An 18,434-nucleotide genomic window follows, 5' to 3' on the forward strand; every position below is an offset into this window, starting at 1 on the left:
CCTAATTGGTGCAACATAAAAAATGCAGCAAACACTCATCGCAAACCTTTAGTATTACACGGATATGTCCATAATGTAGAAATTCCAACACTATGGGGGAGAATATTGCAGTAGGGTAGGATATTTGTCCGATGTGGCTCAAATTGTTCCATATTTATCAAAATTGTCCCTCTATAGAAATATAGAGCCTTAGGCCCTGTGCGCACAGTGCAGTGTTGGTTGCGGTTTTGGTGCAGTTTGTGGCCCTAAACCGCATGCATTTCCTTTTCCAGCAAAGTCTATGAGAATTCAGAAAGGCTGTGCGCACATTGCTTCTTTTATCGTTGCAGAAAAAGGCAACAGCATGTCAATTCTTTCTGCGTTTTTGACCTGCGTTTTTCCATTGAATGTAGTGAAAAACACATGGGCACAAACGCACCAAAAAGCTGCAAAACGCGGCAACATTTTTTTGTTTTATGCGTCTTTTTGGCCAAAGGTGCGTTTTTCGCTGAAGAAACAAAACTGCAGTGTGGGCACATAACCTAAAAGGAATTTTGAGATTTGGAGGTTGATTTGAAAAGTTTTTTTATTTTTTGCTCCGTTTTTGCTTTACTATCTCCTCATTAAACTTTGTGTGCACATAGCCTTCCAGTGTTTTTGTTTTTTTTTTTGGTTTTTTTTTTGCACTGAGGGGGGTGCACAAGATCCATAACGCAGCATGTCTTCTGTGGAAATGTGAGTGCTCTATGCAGGACATCGCAGCTGCCTGTGCCCACCGATCAGAGTTTGGGTCTCTGTGGACTTTTGCATCTCCGCAGCATAAATTGACATGCTGTGGCTCGGAAAGCCACATCACGTGCCATTTTACGCTGCATAGAACAGAACCACGGTGGGCAGGAGATTTCTATAAATCCCATCTATTGTGCTCGTACTGTACAATGCATTGTTTTGGATGAAAACCGTTCAATATTAAGAAAAGCCAAAGAAAGGTGGATATGCCCCCAACATGGAACCATAAGGGGAACCCAGAGGAAAGGTCAGGGAGGAAAGAAAATGTACAGAATCCCAGGAATACTAAGAGGTTATTATAGGGGAGGTGGAGAAAAACGCTTATTCACAAGTACAGTGGAACCTTTAACGAGAACAATCCATTCTGGGAATGTGCTTGTTAACCAAGTTAATCATTCAGCAAAGCAAGATTTCCCATAGGAAATCATTGCAATGCAGACAATTCGTTCCACAACTTGTTAAATGTCCCATCCTGGTTCCCTATTGTGCCATTCCACACACGCACAAACACACGCAAATACACACACACGCGCGCGCGCAGACACACACACACACACACACACACACACAATGCTCACCTTACCTTCCATTCCATCACTGGCCTCCTGGATCTTGCAGTTCGCCGGTATAGGATGTGTATCGGGTAACCATCGCGACGAGGGAGGAAGTTCCGCTGCCAGAGCGCTGACGTCAAAGGCATGAGCAGCTTGCCTCTGATTGGTCAGTGCGCTGCCTTTGAGAAGCAGCTGACAGCGGACGTTCCTCCATCGTCGCAATGGTTACCCGATACACATTCTGTACCGGCGAACTACAAGAACCATGAGGCCAGCGATGGAAGGTAAGGTGAGCATAATGTTTGTGTGCTTGTGCGTGTTTGTGCGGACTGCAAGAGCGGGTTATAGCGCGGTGGATGTACAGAACCGGAAGTGTGTGCGGTGAGTATTTTGCTCGTACGGCAAAGCTTGCTCGTAAACTGAGTTACAAATTTACAGCAAGCTTTGCTCGTTAAGCGAAATACTCGCTAACTGGGTTACTCGTTGAGCGAGGTTCCACTGTAGACGCAAATCTCCCAGTCCTAACCCATGGTTGTCACCAATTTTATTGTCAAGAATGCAGCACTGATATTTGGGTTGGGGATGATCAATGGTTGCTGGGGGAGAAGTGGGCACCAATGGCTCCTTCATTGGTATTATTGCATCCTCAACTACAACTGATGTGGTTGCATTTGAATCTTAAGACCCCCATACACATGATAGCTGTTAGATATACCACAGTCCAGCTGACTGCGATCTCTCCAGAGCCTCCCACTCACAAACACTCGGTCATTGTTTATGAAAAAGTTGCTCTGACTCTCCTGGCAATGACTTATCTATGCGCTGAACAAAACGCTCATGATTGGAAATCCAAAGTGTCGTTCCTCCAAGAACGAGGGGTCACCCATATACATTAGCCAATATGGGGAGGGGGGTGTTCAGACAACTTTAGTCTAATGCGCATGGCCGCCTTTACTGTATTTTGTTAGGAAGTAGCTTTATAAAAATTACTAATGACGGGCGAGCGGTAAAATGCTCAGGTGCTCGTTGATCGATTTGGGCTCGTCAGACGCTGAGACGGGTTTAACGCCAGTAACGAGCATTATGGAAAGTCAATGATTGAGCCGGTCAGCTCTCCACCCACATACAGCCAGCCATAAACAGAGCTCAATGTTTCACGAAGAACACATCCAAGCACCCACGATACTCCGAGGAGAACCTGAGCATCCTGACGCTCGATTGAGTACTCCCCTATCACTACTTACTAAACATTTAGGATTAAAATATGTATATCTCATACATCTCAGAGCGGAATGTTTGGTCAAGCAAATCTCTTCTGACTCCCCAATACACATGAACGCTCAGTTAGGCGGGGTGTGCATTTGTTTCGGGGTTTTTTTAAAGGAAAAAGTGATGTAAGCTGCAACTTGATAACTCTGGCTTTGGCTTATCTCCCTGTGAAACAGAAGGATCAGACACTTTAACATGTCTGATCTTTACTCCGAAGTTAATTTCGGGAGACCCCCATGCACATTAGATAGATGTATGGTTCCATTTGGATCCTAATGTCAAAAGAATTGGTTACGTTGAATTTTTTGGTTTTGTCGCCATAATGCCGAAGTCTAAAAACTGTTCTAAAAAAAATATTAAAAAGTTGCTTATGTCATGAATTGGGAACTGTGGTGGCGTTGCAATGGCCAATTTCCATTAGTGAGTAAAGCAGACATCGTAGCTTCTCTACCAAGAAGGGATTTCTTTACAGCCTGCAACTAGGTATGTTTATGTCTATAGTTTGGCCATGTCATTGTGTTATACTGTATATCAGTGTATAAACAAGTTTTCTAATTATCACTCCAACTTAAGAGAGAGTCATGTTTCCGGTTTGGAAGTAATTGAAAGTCCGGGGAATCTTATGCCTGAAGCACCATAAATAATTGTTTTCCTATAACACTACAGCTAATATATGATGTTTTATGGCCGTCTTCGCTCACTTATTCTAGGCATGCATCTCCTTCCGGCACTGCTCTTAAGTCTTCTGGGCTTGGTTTCTTCCCAAGCCCAATATCCCGACATTTGTATTGCTAAACCCAAAGATATTCCTTTGAACCCCATCTGCATCTATCGAAAAGAAGTGGTAGAAGTGGTGGAACAGCAGGAGGAGACCTCTCCTCCAGAGAAGATCCCTGACAATACTAACCCTAGGGTCTGGGAACTCTCCAAGGCAAATTCCAGGTTCGCTATGGATCTCTTCAAAATTGTAGCCGACTCAAAGACCAACGCAGAAAACCTCTTTATGTCACCATTGAGCATCTCTCAGGCCTTCACCATGGCAAAGCTTGGGGCTTGTGATAACACTTTAAAGCAGCTTATGGAGGTGAGTAGGAAATAGTACTGTAAGTAGTCATGATTTTCTATTTGTGTCTTTTGCATTTCATGTTTCTTTTATACAGATCATCTGTTTTAATTTTTTTTTATCCTTTTAATTCCATAGGGTGGTGGTCTATGACCACCACTGGCCATATTAAAGGCAGTAACATGTTTCCATTAGATGTATAGACAGGGTAACTGGGTCTTTGTGCTTTATAGTTGATGCAATTAATGGAAGTTAATGGTCTGAAAAGTATCCATAGGCTAAGGGGTACTTCTCACATAGCGAGATCGCTAGCAAGATCGCTGCTGAGTCACAGGATTTGTGATGCACCAGTGACCTCATTAGCGATCTCTCTGTGTGTGACACTAAGCAGCGACCTGGCCCCTGCTGTGAAATCGCTGCTCGTTACACACAGTGCTGGTTAATTTTTTGCTCGTTGCTCTCCCGCTGAGAAGCACACATCGCTGTGTTTGACAGCGAGAGAGCAACGATCTGAATGTGCAGGGAGCATGGAGCCGGCGTCTGGAAGCTGTGGACGCTGGTAACCAAGGTACGCATCGGGTAACTAAGCAAAGCGCTATGCTTGGTTACCCGATATTTACCTTGGTTACTAGCGTACACCGCTCTCAGGCTGTCAGTGCTGGCTCCCTGCACACGTACCCAGAGTACACATCGGGTAACTAAGCGAAGCGCTTTGCTTAGTAACCCGATGTGTACCCTGGCTACGAGTGCAGGGAGCTAGCACTAAGCGGTGTGCGCTGGTAGCCAGGGTAAATATCGGGTAACCAAGCAAAGCATTTTGCTTAGTTACCCGATATTTACCTTGGTTACCAAGCGCAGCATCGTTTCCACGAGTCGCTGGTCACTGGTGAGATATGCCTGATTGACAGCTCACCAGTGACCATGTAGTGACGCACCAGCGATCCTAACCAGGCCATGTCATGGTCGGAATCGCTGGTACGTTGTTTAGTAAGATGGTACCCTTATAGTCTACACAAGGACCTAGAAGTGGCAGGGAATTGACTTGGAGATAAGCTGAAGGTATTGGCAATGGACACTAAAATGTATAGAGATGTGATGTTCCAATCCATACACTGCTTTCATCCTGACGCTGATCTGTCGGCTGCCGGGTGTCATACCTTCAACCATCTGATATTGATGATCTATCCTCGATATCAAAGTAATGGACAACCCCTTTTAATGATTTAATGTTTCAAGGAAACTCTTAAGGCTACTTTACACACTGCGATATCGGTCCCGATATCGCTAGTGTGGGTACCCGCCCCCATCTGTTGCGCGACACGGGCAAATCGCTGCCCGTGCCGCACAACAGCCGTCACACATACTTACCTGTCCGGCGACGTCGCTGTGACGGGCGAACCGCCTCCTTTCTAAGGGGGCGGTCCGTGCGGCGTCACAGCGACGTCACTGAAGCGTCACTGAACTGCCGCCCAATAGCAGCGGAGGGGCGGAGATGAGCGGGACGTAACATCCCGCCCACCTCCTTCCTTCCTCATAGCGGCCGGGAGGCAGGTAAGGAGAGCTTCCTCGTTCCTGCGGCGTCACACGCAGCGATGTGTGCTGCCGCAGGAACGAGGAACAACTTCGTTACTGCTGCAGTAACGATTTTTAAGAATGGACCCCCATGTCGCCGATTAGCGATTTTGCACGTTTTTGCAACGATGCAAAATCGCTTATCGGTGTCACACGCAACGGCATCGCTAATGCGGCCGGATGTGCGTCACAAAATCCGTGACCCCAACGACTCCGCATTAGCGATGTCGCAGCGTGTAAAGCCCGCTTTACTGTTGAGTTGAATATCTGTCACATTAAATGGGTTGTCCCACAGTTAAGACACATCAACTATCCACAGGGTAACTGGTGGTCCCACTGATAATAAAGCAGTACTAAACTATCTCCATCCCTCCAATAAGGTCACGACACCGACTTAGGGAAGGTCTGGCGTGAGGTAAAAACACACAACAGACATGAGTTTTGCCAAGCCAAACAAGGGGTACATCAAGGACACAATAACAACGGTGGGCCCTAGCACTACTGAAAGGGAAGATGGACACCTACTCCACTTACCTGCCGCTGTTCCCAGCACACCTAGCCAGTCCCTATACAGGTTTTTCACCTGTCACCGTGCAGGGACCTGAAGCCCTGAGGGACCCTGCACTTAGCCCTGGTTAGTGAGTGGAAATGTAAGGATCATTAGTCCCCCCCACTCCACTAAAACAACACACCAAGGGATAGATACAACAGTACGACGACAGTAGAGAAAACAACAACAGAGTAACTCCAACAATTAGGCTACAGTCAGGCACCAGGACTGCAGCCTACACCGTCAAACAACAAGGACTCCAGCACCTCCTTCCACCTCCAGGCCCAGAATCAAAATGCCAAAGAGCATTACTGGCACCCTCTGTTGGAAGCAGAGGGTATATAAAGGGACTGGGAGTGGTCTCAAACTGGAAACGCCTGAAAAGAAGTCAGAAGCTGACATTAACCCTTGCCACACCCAAAGAAAGAACAAAACATTTAATATATAGAGTCTCAGATAACAATGAGAAATTCTAGTCCTGATCCTGTCACTAGTCTGAAAATACAGAGCGACAACCGTGACAAACTGTAAAAGAAAAAAAAAAGCAACACACAGTTGGCAGAGGACCCATGTTCTTCACATTGGTGAGCCTAAAGCCCGCTACACACGCTTCAATATATCTCACAATCCGTCGTTGGGGTCAAGTTGTAAGTGACGCACATCCGGCATCGTTTGTGACGTATCTGCGTGTGACAGCTACATGCGATCAGGATTGAACGCAAAACCGTTGATCGCAAACACATCGTATCATTCTCTAGAATTGAGCGTTTTGTTGCAAGAACCTAGTGAATTGTAACGTGTGACATCCCTCATACGATTTTGTTGTCTGATGCTATGTGCGCAGGTGTGCGCTCTGCACCGCAGCGTAAAAAAGGTCTGCTTCAGAGCGCAGCTGAAAAGCTGCGTTCTGAAGCGCCTCACAATGTCTGTCATGCACTAATCTCTGTCAGTCGGTCACTATCTCTGTCCCTCACTCTCTGTCCATGTCAGTCTATCCCCCTCTCTCATATACTCACCAATCCCCGATCCCCGGCGCTGCACGGCATTCACACTGCTCCGGCGGCTTTTACTGTTTTGAGAAAGCCGGCCGCCCATTAAACAATCTCGTATTCCCTGCTTTCCCCGCCCACCGGCGCCTATGATTGGTTACAGTGAGACATGCCCCCACTCTGAGTGACAGGTGTCACACTGCACCCAATCACAGCAGCCGGTGGGCGTGTCTATACTGTGTAGTGAAATAAATAATTAAATAATTAAAAAAAACGGCGTGCGGTTCCCCCCATTTTTAAAACCAGCCAGATAAAGCCATACGGCTGAAGGCTGGTATTCTCAGGATGGGGAGCTCCACGTTATGGGGAGCCCCCCACCCTAACAATATCAGCCAACAGCCGCCCAGAATTGCCGCATACATTAGATGCGACAGTTCTGGGACAGTACCCGGCTCTTCCCGCTTTGCCCTGGTGCGTTGGCAAATCGGGGTAATAAGGAATTATTGGCAGCCCATAGCTGCCAATAAGTCCTAGATTAATCATGTCAGGCGTCTATGAGACACCCTCCATGATTAATCTGTAAGTTACAGTAAATAAACACACACACCCGAAAAAATCCTTTATTAGAAATAAAAACACACACATATACCCTGGTTCACCACTTTAATCATCCCCAAAAAGCCCTCCTTGTCCGGCGTACTCCAGGATGGTCCAGCGTCGCTTCCACCGCAGCTGCATGGAGGTGACCGGAGCCGCAGCAGACACAGCCGCTCCGGTCACCTCCATGCAGCAAATGAACACAGCCGGCGATCAGCTGAGCTATCACTGAGGTTACCCGCGGCCACCGGTGGATGCAGCGGTGGCCGCGGGTAACCTCAGTGACAGCAGCTGATCGCGCGGCTGTGTTCATTTGCTGCATGGAGGTGACCGGAGCGGCTGTGTCTGCTGCGGCTCCGGTCACCTCCATGCAGCTGCGGTGGAAGCGACGCTGGATCATCCTGGATTACGCCGGACAAGGAGGGCTTTTTGGGGCTGATTAAAGTGGTGAACCAGGGTATATGTGTGTGTTTTTATTTCTAATAAAGGATTTTTTCGGGTGTGTGTGTTTATTTACTGTAACTTACAGATTAATCATGGAGGGTGTCTCATAGACGCCTGACATGATTAATCTAGGACTTATTGGCAGCTATGGGCTGCCAATAACTCCTTATTACCCCGATTTGCCAACGCACCAGGGCAAATCGGGAAGAGCCGGGTACAGTCCCAGAACTGTCGCATCTAATGTATGCGGCAATTCTGGGCGGCTGTTGGCTGATATTGTTAGGGTGGGGGGCTCCCCATAACGTGGAGCTCCCCATCCTGAGAATACCAGCCTTCAGCCGTATGGCTTTATCTGGCTGGTTTTAAAAATGGGGGGAACCGCACGCCGTTTTTTTTAATTATTTAATTATTTATTTCTTTGTCGCTCTATTGGGAGACCCAGACAATTGGGTGTACAGGCTATGCCTCCGGAGGCCGCACAAAGTATCACACTCAAAAGTGTTAAGCCCCTCCCCTTCTGCCTATACACCCCCCGTGCTCCCACGGGCTCCTCAGTTTTTGCTTTGTGCGAAGGAGGTCAGACACGCACAGCACAGCTCCACAGATTGGTCAGCAGCAGCTGCTGACTATGTCGGATGGAAGAAAAGTGGGCCCATATAGGGCCCCCAGCATGCTCCCTTCTCACCCCACTCTTGTCGGCGGTGTTGTTAAGGTTGAGGTATCCATTGCGGGTACGGAGGCTGGAGCCCACATGCTGTTTTCCTTCCCCATCCCCCTCAGGGCTCTGGGTGAAGTGGGATCTTACCGGTCTCCAGGCACTGAGACCGTGCTCCATCCACAGCTCCTAAGACTCTGCTGGATAGGAGCCGGGTATCGTTCAGGGACATGGCCCTGCTACTTGAAGGTACTCTGTGTCCCTGTGGGGACCGCGCACAGCAACACTCCAGCATTGCTGGGTGTGCTAGTGCACCGGGGACCGCGGCGCTGACCGGGTTAATGTGCCATTACACACTCAGCGTCGCTGAGTGTGTTTATGTAGGGGGACTACCGTACTACCGCCGCCGCCATGTTTTTAACACTGAGGCGCGGCTGGGACTTGTAGTGCGCCGGGGACTTCCGCGCGGCCGCGCTTTTATGGCAGCCGCGCTCATTACTTGAGTCCCCGGCTTGTACGGCCTAGTGTTTCCTCCTCCCGCCCACAGCCCTGACAGGCAGGGGAAGGGCGGGACGCTTTACAGACTAGCTGCAGTGAGGGCTGGAGCATGCTTTGCATACTCCACTCCCCTCACTGCACTGTGAGGCACCAGTTCCCGCACTTTCTAAGGGTCACGCCCACGGCTTCCTCCTCTCTCAGGACGCCGGCAGCCCTGCCATTACACACTCAGCATCGCTGAGTGTGTTTATGTAGGGAGACTACCGCGCTGACCGCCGCCGCCATGTTTTGACACTGAGGCGCGGCTGGGACTTGTAGTGCGCCGGGGACTTCCGCGCGGCCGCGCTTTTACGGCGGCCGCGTTTATTACTCGAGTCCCCGGCTTTTGCGGCCTAGTCTTTCTTCCTCCCGCCCACAGCCCTGACAAGCAGGGGAAGGGCGGGACGCTGCACAGGATGAGCAGCACTGAGGGCTGGAGCATGCTTTGCATACTCCACCCCCCTCACTGCCCTCTCCTCAGAAGCCGGCAGCCATTCCTGTCAGCTCCTTGAATGCTGCAGAGGGGGACAAATTCTGACAGACCCAGGCAGGGACCCTGGTGGCCTCACAACCGCTTTATGCGGGGGGTATGCAGCATCTGTGGTGCTAGCCACATTTGTGCAGGAGTGTAATTTTAAATCATATGTTTATAAGATATGCTTTACACTGTATGGTGCACAGTTGATTCTGTATATATATTGTGTTGCTCAAGGAAGTCAACAGCATGGCGCCCATAAAAGGCAGGAGCGCCAAACCACAGGCTTACTATGCTGCCTGCGCCGCATGTACGACCCCTCTGCCGGCTGGATCCACTGAGCAATCCAGACCGGTATCTCAGCACAGGGGCACTGTTGAATCATTGCTCCCTGGCCCACCTCAGTTGGACCAGAGGTCTCCCCGGGGTGTCTCATAGATCCCAGAGTGAGGTCTCTGATACAGACCCCAGCCCCTGACCATCTAAGCGAGCTCGCTGGGAAATTCCCTCGACATCTTCATATTGGTCAGGGTCTCAGCGGGGGGAATCCCTGGATGATGAAGCGGAGACAGCTGATCAGGATTCTGATCCTGAGGCCGCTCTCAATCTTGATACGCCTGACGGGGACGCCATAGTGAACGATCTTATAGCGTCTATCAATCAAAGATGCCACTCACAGGCAGATGGAGCTCTGGTTGAAATCCATCTATGAAGCTATCAGCGCTTCTTTTACACCAGCATTTGCAGCCGTATGGGTGCTACAAGCTATCTCAGCAGGTCAAGCGCAAATTGACGCAGCCACACAGACGTCGGCATTTGCGTCTTACGCTATTAATGCTGTCCTGGACTCTGCGAGCCGTATGGCGGTTGCCTCCGCCAATTCGGTGGTACTCTGCAGGGCCTTGTGGCTACGGAACTGGAAGGCAGATTCTGCTTCCAAAAAAAAGCGTTTAACCAGTTTGCCAATTTCTGGCGACCGACTGTTTGGCGAACGTTTGGATGAAATCATCAAACAATACAAGGGAAAGGATACATCTTTACCCCAGCCCAAACCGAACATACCCCAACAGAGGATGGGGCAGTCGAGGTTTCGGTTCTTTCGGGGCGCGGGCAGGTCCCAATTCTCCTCGTCCAAAAGGCCTCTGAATAGATCAAGGGCTCTCCGATTCATGGCGGTCTAAGTCAAAAAAACCACCGGAGGTGCCGCTACCAAAGCGGCTTCTTGATGGCTTTCGGTCTCCTCAATCCGCATCCTCGGTTGGTGGCAGGCTTTCCCGCCTTTGCGATTCCTGGCTGCCAAGGGTAAAAGACCGTTGGGCGAGAGACATTCTGTCTCACGGTTACAAGTTAGAGTTCGCTTCTCGTCCCCCGACTCGATTCTTCAGGTTATCCCCGCCTCCCGAGCGAGCCGAGGCTCTTCTGCAGGCGCTGGGCACCCTGAGGGCAGAAGGAGTGGTGGTCCCTGTTCCTCTTCAGCAACAGGGTCACGGGTTTTTCTCCAACCTGTTTGTGGTTACAAAGAAGGACGGGTCTTTCCGTCCTGTCCTGGACCCGTAACTGCTCAACAAACACGTATAGACCTGACGGTTCCGGATGGAAACCCTCCGCTCCGTCATCGACTCAATGTCCCCAGAAGATTTCCTTGCATCGATCGATATCAAAGATGTTTTTCTCCACGTACCGGTGGCTCCAGAGCACCAACGCTTCTTGCGCTTCACCATAGGAGACGAACACCTGCAGTTCGTGGCACTGCAGTTCGGCCTGGCTACAGCCCCACGGGTTTTCACCAAGGTCAGGGCTACAGTAGTTGCGGTCCTCCACTCTCAGGGTCACTCGGTGATCCCTTACTTGGACGATTTGCTGATCAAGGCACCCTCTCAAGAGGCATGCCAACACAGCCCCGACGCTTCTCTGGGGGCTCTCCAGAGTTTCGGGTGGATCATCAATTTTCCAAAGTCAAATCTGACACCAGCCCAATCGCTGACATATCTTGGCATGGAGTTTCATACCCTATCGGCGATAGTGAAGCTTCCGCTGATCAACAAGCGTTCACTACAGAAAGGGGTGCAATCTCTCCTTCAAGGTCAAGCACACCCCTTGAAGGGCCTCATGCACTTCCTGGGGAAGATGGTGGCAGCAATGGAGGCAGTTCCTTTCGCGCAGTTTCACCTGCGTCCTCTTCATTGGGACATCCTACGCAAATAGGACAGGAAACCGACGTCCCTCGACAGGAACGTCTCCCTCTCTCAGGCAACCAAAGCTTCCCTTAGGGGGTGGCTTTCTTCCCACTTCATTATCGCATGGGAAATCCTTCCTACCCCCATCCTGGGAGGTGGTCACGACGGACGCGAGTCTGTCAGGGTGGGGAGCAGTCTTTCTCCACCACAGGGCTCAGGGTACGTGGACTCAGCAAGAGTCCTCGCTTCAGATCAATGTTCTGAAGATCAGGGCAGTGTATCTTGCCCTAAAAAGTGTTCCAGCAGTGGCTGGAAGGCAAGCAGATCCGAATTCAGTCGGACAACTCCACAGTGGTGGCTTACATCAACCACCAAGGCGGAACACGCAGTCGGCAAGCCTTCCAGGAAGTCCGGCGGATTTTGATGTGGGTGGAAGCCACGGCCTCCACCATCTCCGCAGTTCACATCCCGGGCGTCGAAAACTGGGAATCAGACTTTCTCAGTCGCCAGGGCATGGACGCAGGGGAATGGTCTCTTCACCCGGGCGTGTTTCAGGAGATCTGTTGCCGCTGAGGGAGGCCGGACGTCGACCTAATGGCGTCCCGGCACAACAACAAGGTCATGGCATTCATGGCACCCTCTCACGATCACAGAGCTATGGCGGCAGACGCCTTAGTTCGGAATTGGTCGCAGTTTCAACTCCCTTATGTGTTTCCTCCGCTGGCACTGTTGCCCAGAGTGTTACGCACGATCAGGGCCGACTGCCGCCGCGCCATCCTCGTCACTCCAGACTGGCCGAGGAGGTCGTGGTACCCGGATCTGCGGCATCTCACGGTAGGCCAAACGTGGGCACTACCAGTCCGACCAGACTTGCTGTCTCAAGGGCCGTTTTTCCATTTGAATTCTGCGGCCCTCAACCTGACACTGTGGCCATTGAGTCCTAGATCTAGCGTCTTCAGGATTATCTCAAGAGGTCATTTGCCACTATGAGACAGGTTAGGAAACCAACGTCCGCCAAGATCTACCACAGGACGTGGAAAAATTTCCTGTCGTGGTGCTCTGCTCGGGGTTTTTCTCCCTGGCCTTTTGCCTTGCCCATTTTTCTGTCCTTCCTTCAATCTGGACTGGAAAAGGGTTTGTCGCTCGGCTCCCTTAAGGGACAAGTCTCAGCGCTCTCTGTGTTTTTTCCAGTAGCGCCTAGCCAGACTTCCACAGGTATGCACGTTCCTGCAGGGGGTTGTCACATCGTTCATCCTTACAAGCGGCCGTTAGAACCCTGGGATCTGAACGGGGTGCTGATGGTTCTTCAGAAACCACCATTCGATCCAATAAGGGATATTTCTTTCTCACGCCTTTCGCAGAAAGTGATTTTCCTAGTAGCAGTCACTTCACTTCGGAGAGTGTCTGAGCTAGCAATGTTGTCGTGCAAAGCCCCTTTCCTGGTGTTCACCAGGACAAGGTGGTTCTGCGTCCGGTTCTGGAATTTCTCCCAAGGGGGGTACCCCCCTTTCATCTCAATCAGGATATCTCCTTACCCTCTTTTTGTCATCATCCAGTTCACCAATGTGAAAAGGATTTGCACTGGTTAGATCTGGTGAGAGCACTCAGGCTCTACATTTCTCGTACGGCGCCCCTGCGCCGCTCGGATGCACTCTTTGTCCTTGTCGCTGGCCAGCGTAAAGGGTCACGGGCTTTCAAATCAACCCTGGCCCGGTGGATCAAGGAACCAATTCTCGAAGCTTACCGGGCTGCCGGTTCCCTCAGGGCTCTAGGCCCATTCTACCAGAGCCGGGGGCGCGTCCTGGGCTTTGAGGCACCAGGCTACGGGTCAGCAGGTGTGTCAGGCGGCTACCTGGTCGAGCCTGCACACTTTCACGAAACACTATCAGGTGCATACCTATGCTTCGACGGATGCCAGCCTAGGTAGACGAGTCCTTCAGGCGGCGGTTGCCCACTTGTAGGAAGAGGCCTTTTACGGCTCTATTACGAGGTATTATTTTACCCACCCAGGGATTGCTTTTGGACATCCCAATTGTCTGGGTCTCCCAATAGAGCGACAAAGAAGGGAATTTTGTTTACTTACCGTAAATTCCTTTTCTTCTAGCTCTAATTGGGAGACCCAGCACCCGCCCCTGTTTTTTTGTGTACACATGTTGTTCATGTTGTTTGGTTTCAGTTCTCCGATATTCCTTCGGATTGAATATACTTTACACCAGTTTATAATCTTTTCCTCCTTCTTGCTTTTGCACCAAAACTGAGGAGCCCGTGGGAGCACGGGGGGTGTATAGGCAGAAGGGGAGGGGCTTAACACTTTTGAGTGTGATACTTTGTGCGGCCTCCGGAGGCATAGCCTGTACACCCAATTGTCTGGGTCTCCCAATTAGAGCTAGAAGAAAAGGAATTTACGGTAAGTAAACAAAATTCCCTTCTTCACTACACAGTATAGACACGCCCACCGGCTGCTGTGATTGGTTGCAGTGTGACACCTGTCACTCAGAGTGGGGGCGTGTCTCACTGTAACCAATCATAGGCGCCGGTGGGCGGGGAAAGCAGGGAATACGAAATTGTTTAATGGGCGGCCGGCTTTCTCAAAACAGTAAAAGCCGCCGGAGCAGTGTGAACGCCGTGCAGCGCCGGGGATCGGTGAGTATATGAGAGAGGGCTGCTAACTTCAGTTACTCAGGAGATTAGCGGTCACCGGTGAGTCTTCACTGGTGACCGCTAATCAGGACGCGACACAGACAGAGCCGCAGCATCACAATGAAGTCGGGTGAGGTTCACCCGAGTTCATTCTGACAGTGCGGCTCTGTCTGTGTCTGCTGTCATCTGCCATTCAGCTCTGCTACATGGCTGTCTGTGTCTGCTGTTAGCGGCCATGTAGCAGAGCTGAATGGCAGATGACATAGTAAAAACGCATCCCACATTACACACGCATTACACACGCTTGGCAAGTCAATAAATAAAAAAAAAAAAAAAAGGTGCCCAATGCATACGTCACAGAACACATGATCTAAAGGATCGCACACACAATTGACCAATTTAACATAGACTACTAACGCTCGTGTGACAGCAAATGAACGACCAACGTTGAAATCTCATAGATCCCGTATGCAACCTGGGCGTGTCACATCGCAAATGCGATTGTACAACTAATTGCAACGTGTAAAGTGGGCTTTAGGGATTCGCAGGGGTTAGACAACTTATCAAGTATTCTATTTTTGGGTGACAAGTTGTGATGGTGGGTGAGCTTCTTTTAAACACATGACTAAATTAAAATTAATCTTTATAGAGAGAATGCAAGGGATTCTCCAACCTTTCCCATTGACCAGAAGGCTTCGTCACTCCAAATGATACCACCTCCAAGCTGCTTTGAATTGGGTTTCCTTGCAGTTTCTAAAGGAAATGATTCTGACTTCTGGGTAGTAATGGGCAAATATTAAAGGAGTGGTTCATCCATATTTTTTATTGTCTAGTTCAATATTGTATTGAGAAACAATGTTTTTCTCAAATACCTTATGTTGGCAATAGTGCCTGTGAGAGGCGCTATTGCAGACCACTGTTTCCGCTCTGATGACGTCATGTCAAGTTCCGCACACGTCACATCCCTGCGGCCGGCTGTAGTCTTCCTGACTCACTGAGTTGTGGTCTGTGTTGCACCGCTCGTCACAGCCCATCTGCTCCCTGCTCCCTCAAAGCAGAACGCTGCAAGCAGGAGACGCGCTGCGCTGTGACAAGCGGTGTAACACTTGCCCACAGCTCAGTGAGTCAGGAAGACTGCAGCCGGCCGCAGGGATATGACTTGTGTGGAACTTGACGTGATGTCACCGTAGAGGGAGACAGCGGTCTGCAATAGCGCCTCTCACAGGCACTATTGCCAACCTAAGGTATTTGAGAGAAACCTTGTTTCTCAATATAATATCTAACTAGACAATAAAAAAATATGGGTGAACCACCCCTTTAACTATTTGTGTTCGGATAAGGCTTACCAAATACCAAGTATTATTCCAGTATTCGCCACGGCAAGAAAAATGCTGGGGTTCCCCATTGTCTTGCATTAGGCTCGTTATTCGTGACAAATACTTGAATAGCACTTTGGGAATCGTTATGAATAATCTGGACATGAATAGTTACTATTTGCCATCACTAATTCTGAGGAATCGCCCTCCATCTCTACAAAAAAAATCTCCACAAAAAGAACATTTTTGCAGTTAGGTTAATGGTGTATTTGTAGATCAAAGACTTATAACCCAGTGCCAAATAATTGGCTCCAAAGGCATCTCCACATGGGCTTTTCTTATGCTTGACCTTAGGACCCATTATTTTGGCAGTATACATTAGACTAATATCGGCCAAATTCGTTGATATCAATGGGTTCGACCAACAGTGTAATATGTGTAGGGCCGCTGGCCAACTGGTTGTAGGGGGAGATGTTGATTGGGCATGTCCAGTTTTGGATTGCCGGTTGTATTCTTCTTTTGGAGATGTCATGTTGGCCAACAGCTTTGTCATGGAGAACAGAGGAGCGCCCTGCCGTACAAAAGCTCCTGTGAATGAGAGAGCCGAGATGGTTGGCTGACGAACTATCAGCAAAAGCATGGAGCACATCGTAGGATCCATTGGATTTTTTTATTGGCCAGTCCAATCCTTGGGGGACTACCTATTTGGCAGAGAAGTGGTATATTGCTGACAATGAGCACCACAATTTTGTATAATCAGATATTTAATTCCACCAGAACCGTAGCTGTCTTTATACCCTATAAATAATGAATTTACTTCTTACAATAGGTTTTCCACTTTGACTCGGTCTCCGAAAAGGCCTCCGATCAAATTCATTTCTTCTTTGCAAAACTGAACTGTAGACTATACCGAAAAGCCAACAAGTCCTCAGAACTGGTATCTACCAATCGTCTCTTTGGAGAAAAGTCTCTGACCTTCAACCAGACGTATCAAGAAATCAGTGAGGCCGTTTACGGAGCAAAGTTATGGCCCCTGAACTTCAAGGTGTGTGGAATGTATTTCTCATACGTCCGGCATCCTCGTCTCGCTGTACTGCAGCTCTGGAGATTCATGTGATCAGATAATATAGTAATATTTAATATTTGTGTTTTTGTGTTTTTGTGTCTTAGGAGAAAGCTGAAGATTCTCGTCACATTATCAATAACTGGGTGTCCAATAAGACAGAGAAGAAAATCACTGATGTGATCCCAGAAGGAGCCATCACCGAAGACACCATCCTGGTCTTGGTGAACGTCATCTACTTCAAGGTGCGAAGTTACACAAAATGTTCCCAATGCTGAACAAAAGGAGCGACCGCAACATTGTATACTAAATATTCCACAAAATTATTTTTGTATTATTTAATGTGCTTCATTTAAAGGATATTGACACCTTTTTCTTCTACTTAACCCCTTCCCTCCTCAGACAATTTTCCTTTTTTCATTTCTATTTTTTCCTCTTCCTTTTTAAATAGCCATAGATTTTTAATGTTTTGCACTGACATAGCCATATTAAGCCTTGGTTTTTTTTTTGTTTTTTTTTGTGGGACAAGATGTAGTATTAAATTACACTATTCATGTTACCATATGGAGTTGGGGGAAATAGAAAAACAATTACACGTGCATCGAAATGGTTAATCCCCCCCCACATAATCCTGACATTGCTTCTTAAGATTTATTTTTATGGCGTTCATTGTACAGTAAAAATTACATGCAAAATGATTCTCCAGGTCGATATGATTATGTGGATATCAAATATATCTAGTTGTTTTTTTACTAATTTATTGGCTAAAAAAAAATCTGATATTTTTATTTTAGACAAAAAATTGGCTTGTCATTTTTCAAGACCTGTAACTTTTTTATACTATAATTAATGGAGCTGTATGGAGGCTACTTTTTTTTTTTTTTGCGTGGTAATCTCTTTTTATTTATACAACTATGGACTATATTTATTATTACATTATTTCGCATTATTGTCGCAACCCAAAAAAACACATGTTTTGATTTGTTTTCTCATCACAGCTTCTACCAATCGGCTTATTTTCATATTAGCAATATGACGTATGTCTATTTTTTTATTTTATTTTACACATCTTGTAAACTGGGTAAAAGAAAGGTGATCCTAATTGTGGAAAAATATAACTAAATAAATTAAATTAATACACACATGTATATACTAATATATACTGTGTATATACTGTATAAAATATACTGTGTGTATATGTATGTATATACAGTATATGTATGCATATATAAATATGTATATACAGTATGTGTGTATGTATATGTATATATATATATATATATATTTATATGTACGTGTGTGTGTGTATGCATGCATGCATGTATGTATGTATGTATGTATGTATGTATGTATGTATGTATGTATGTATATATATATATATATATATATATATATATATATATATATATATATAATAATTAGTTAGGTCCAGAAATATTTGGACAGTGACACGTTTTGTTATTTTAGCTGTTTACAAAAACATGTTCAGAAATACAATTATATATATAATATGGGCTGAAAGTGCACACTCCCAGCTGCAATATGAGAGTTTTCACATCCAAATCGGAGAAAGGGTTTAGGAATCATAGCTCTGTAATGCATAGCCTCCTCTTTTTCAAGGGACCAAAAGTAATTGGACAAGGGACTCTAAGGGCTGCAATTAACTCTGAAGGCGTCTCCCTCGTTAACCTGTAATCAATGAAGTAGTTAAAAGGTCTGGGGTTGATTACAGGTGTGTGGTTTTGCATTTGGAAGCTGTTGCTGT

At 47.7% G+C, this 18,434-nt stretch overlaps 1 protein-coding gene across 1 annotated transcript in view; it reads left to right on the plus strand.

Moving 5' to 3' along the window:
- The first annotated feature begins 3,303 nt into the window (after window positions 1-3,303).
- Window positions 3,304-18,434, plus strand: part of SERPINC1 (serpin family C member 1) — a 62,103-nt gene continuing 46,972 nt past the window's right edge. The window contains exons 1-3 of the mRNA XM_075321081.1: window positions 3,304-3,675; window positions 16,436-16,651; window positions 16,777-16,914. Of these exons, the coding sequence (XP_075177196.1) occupies window positions 3,304-3,675; window positions 16,436-16,651; window positions 16,777-16,914 (726 nt within the window). The remainder of the gene's footprint in view (window positions 3,676-16,435; window positions 16,652-16,776; window positions 16,915-18,434) is intronic.

This window comes from Anomaloglossus baeobatrachus, chromosome 8, assembly GCF_048569485.1.
Source record: "Anomaloglossus baeobatrachus isolate aAnoBae1 chromosome 8, aAnoBae1.hap1, whole genome shotgun sequence".
NCBI lineage: Eukaryota > Metazoa > Chordata > Amphibia > Anura > Aromobatidae > Anomaloglossus > Anomaloglossus baeobatrachus.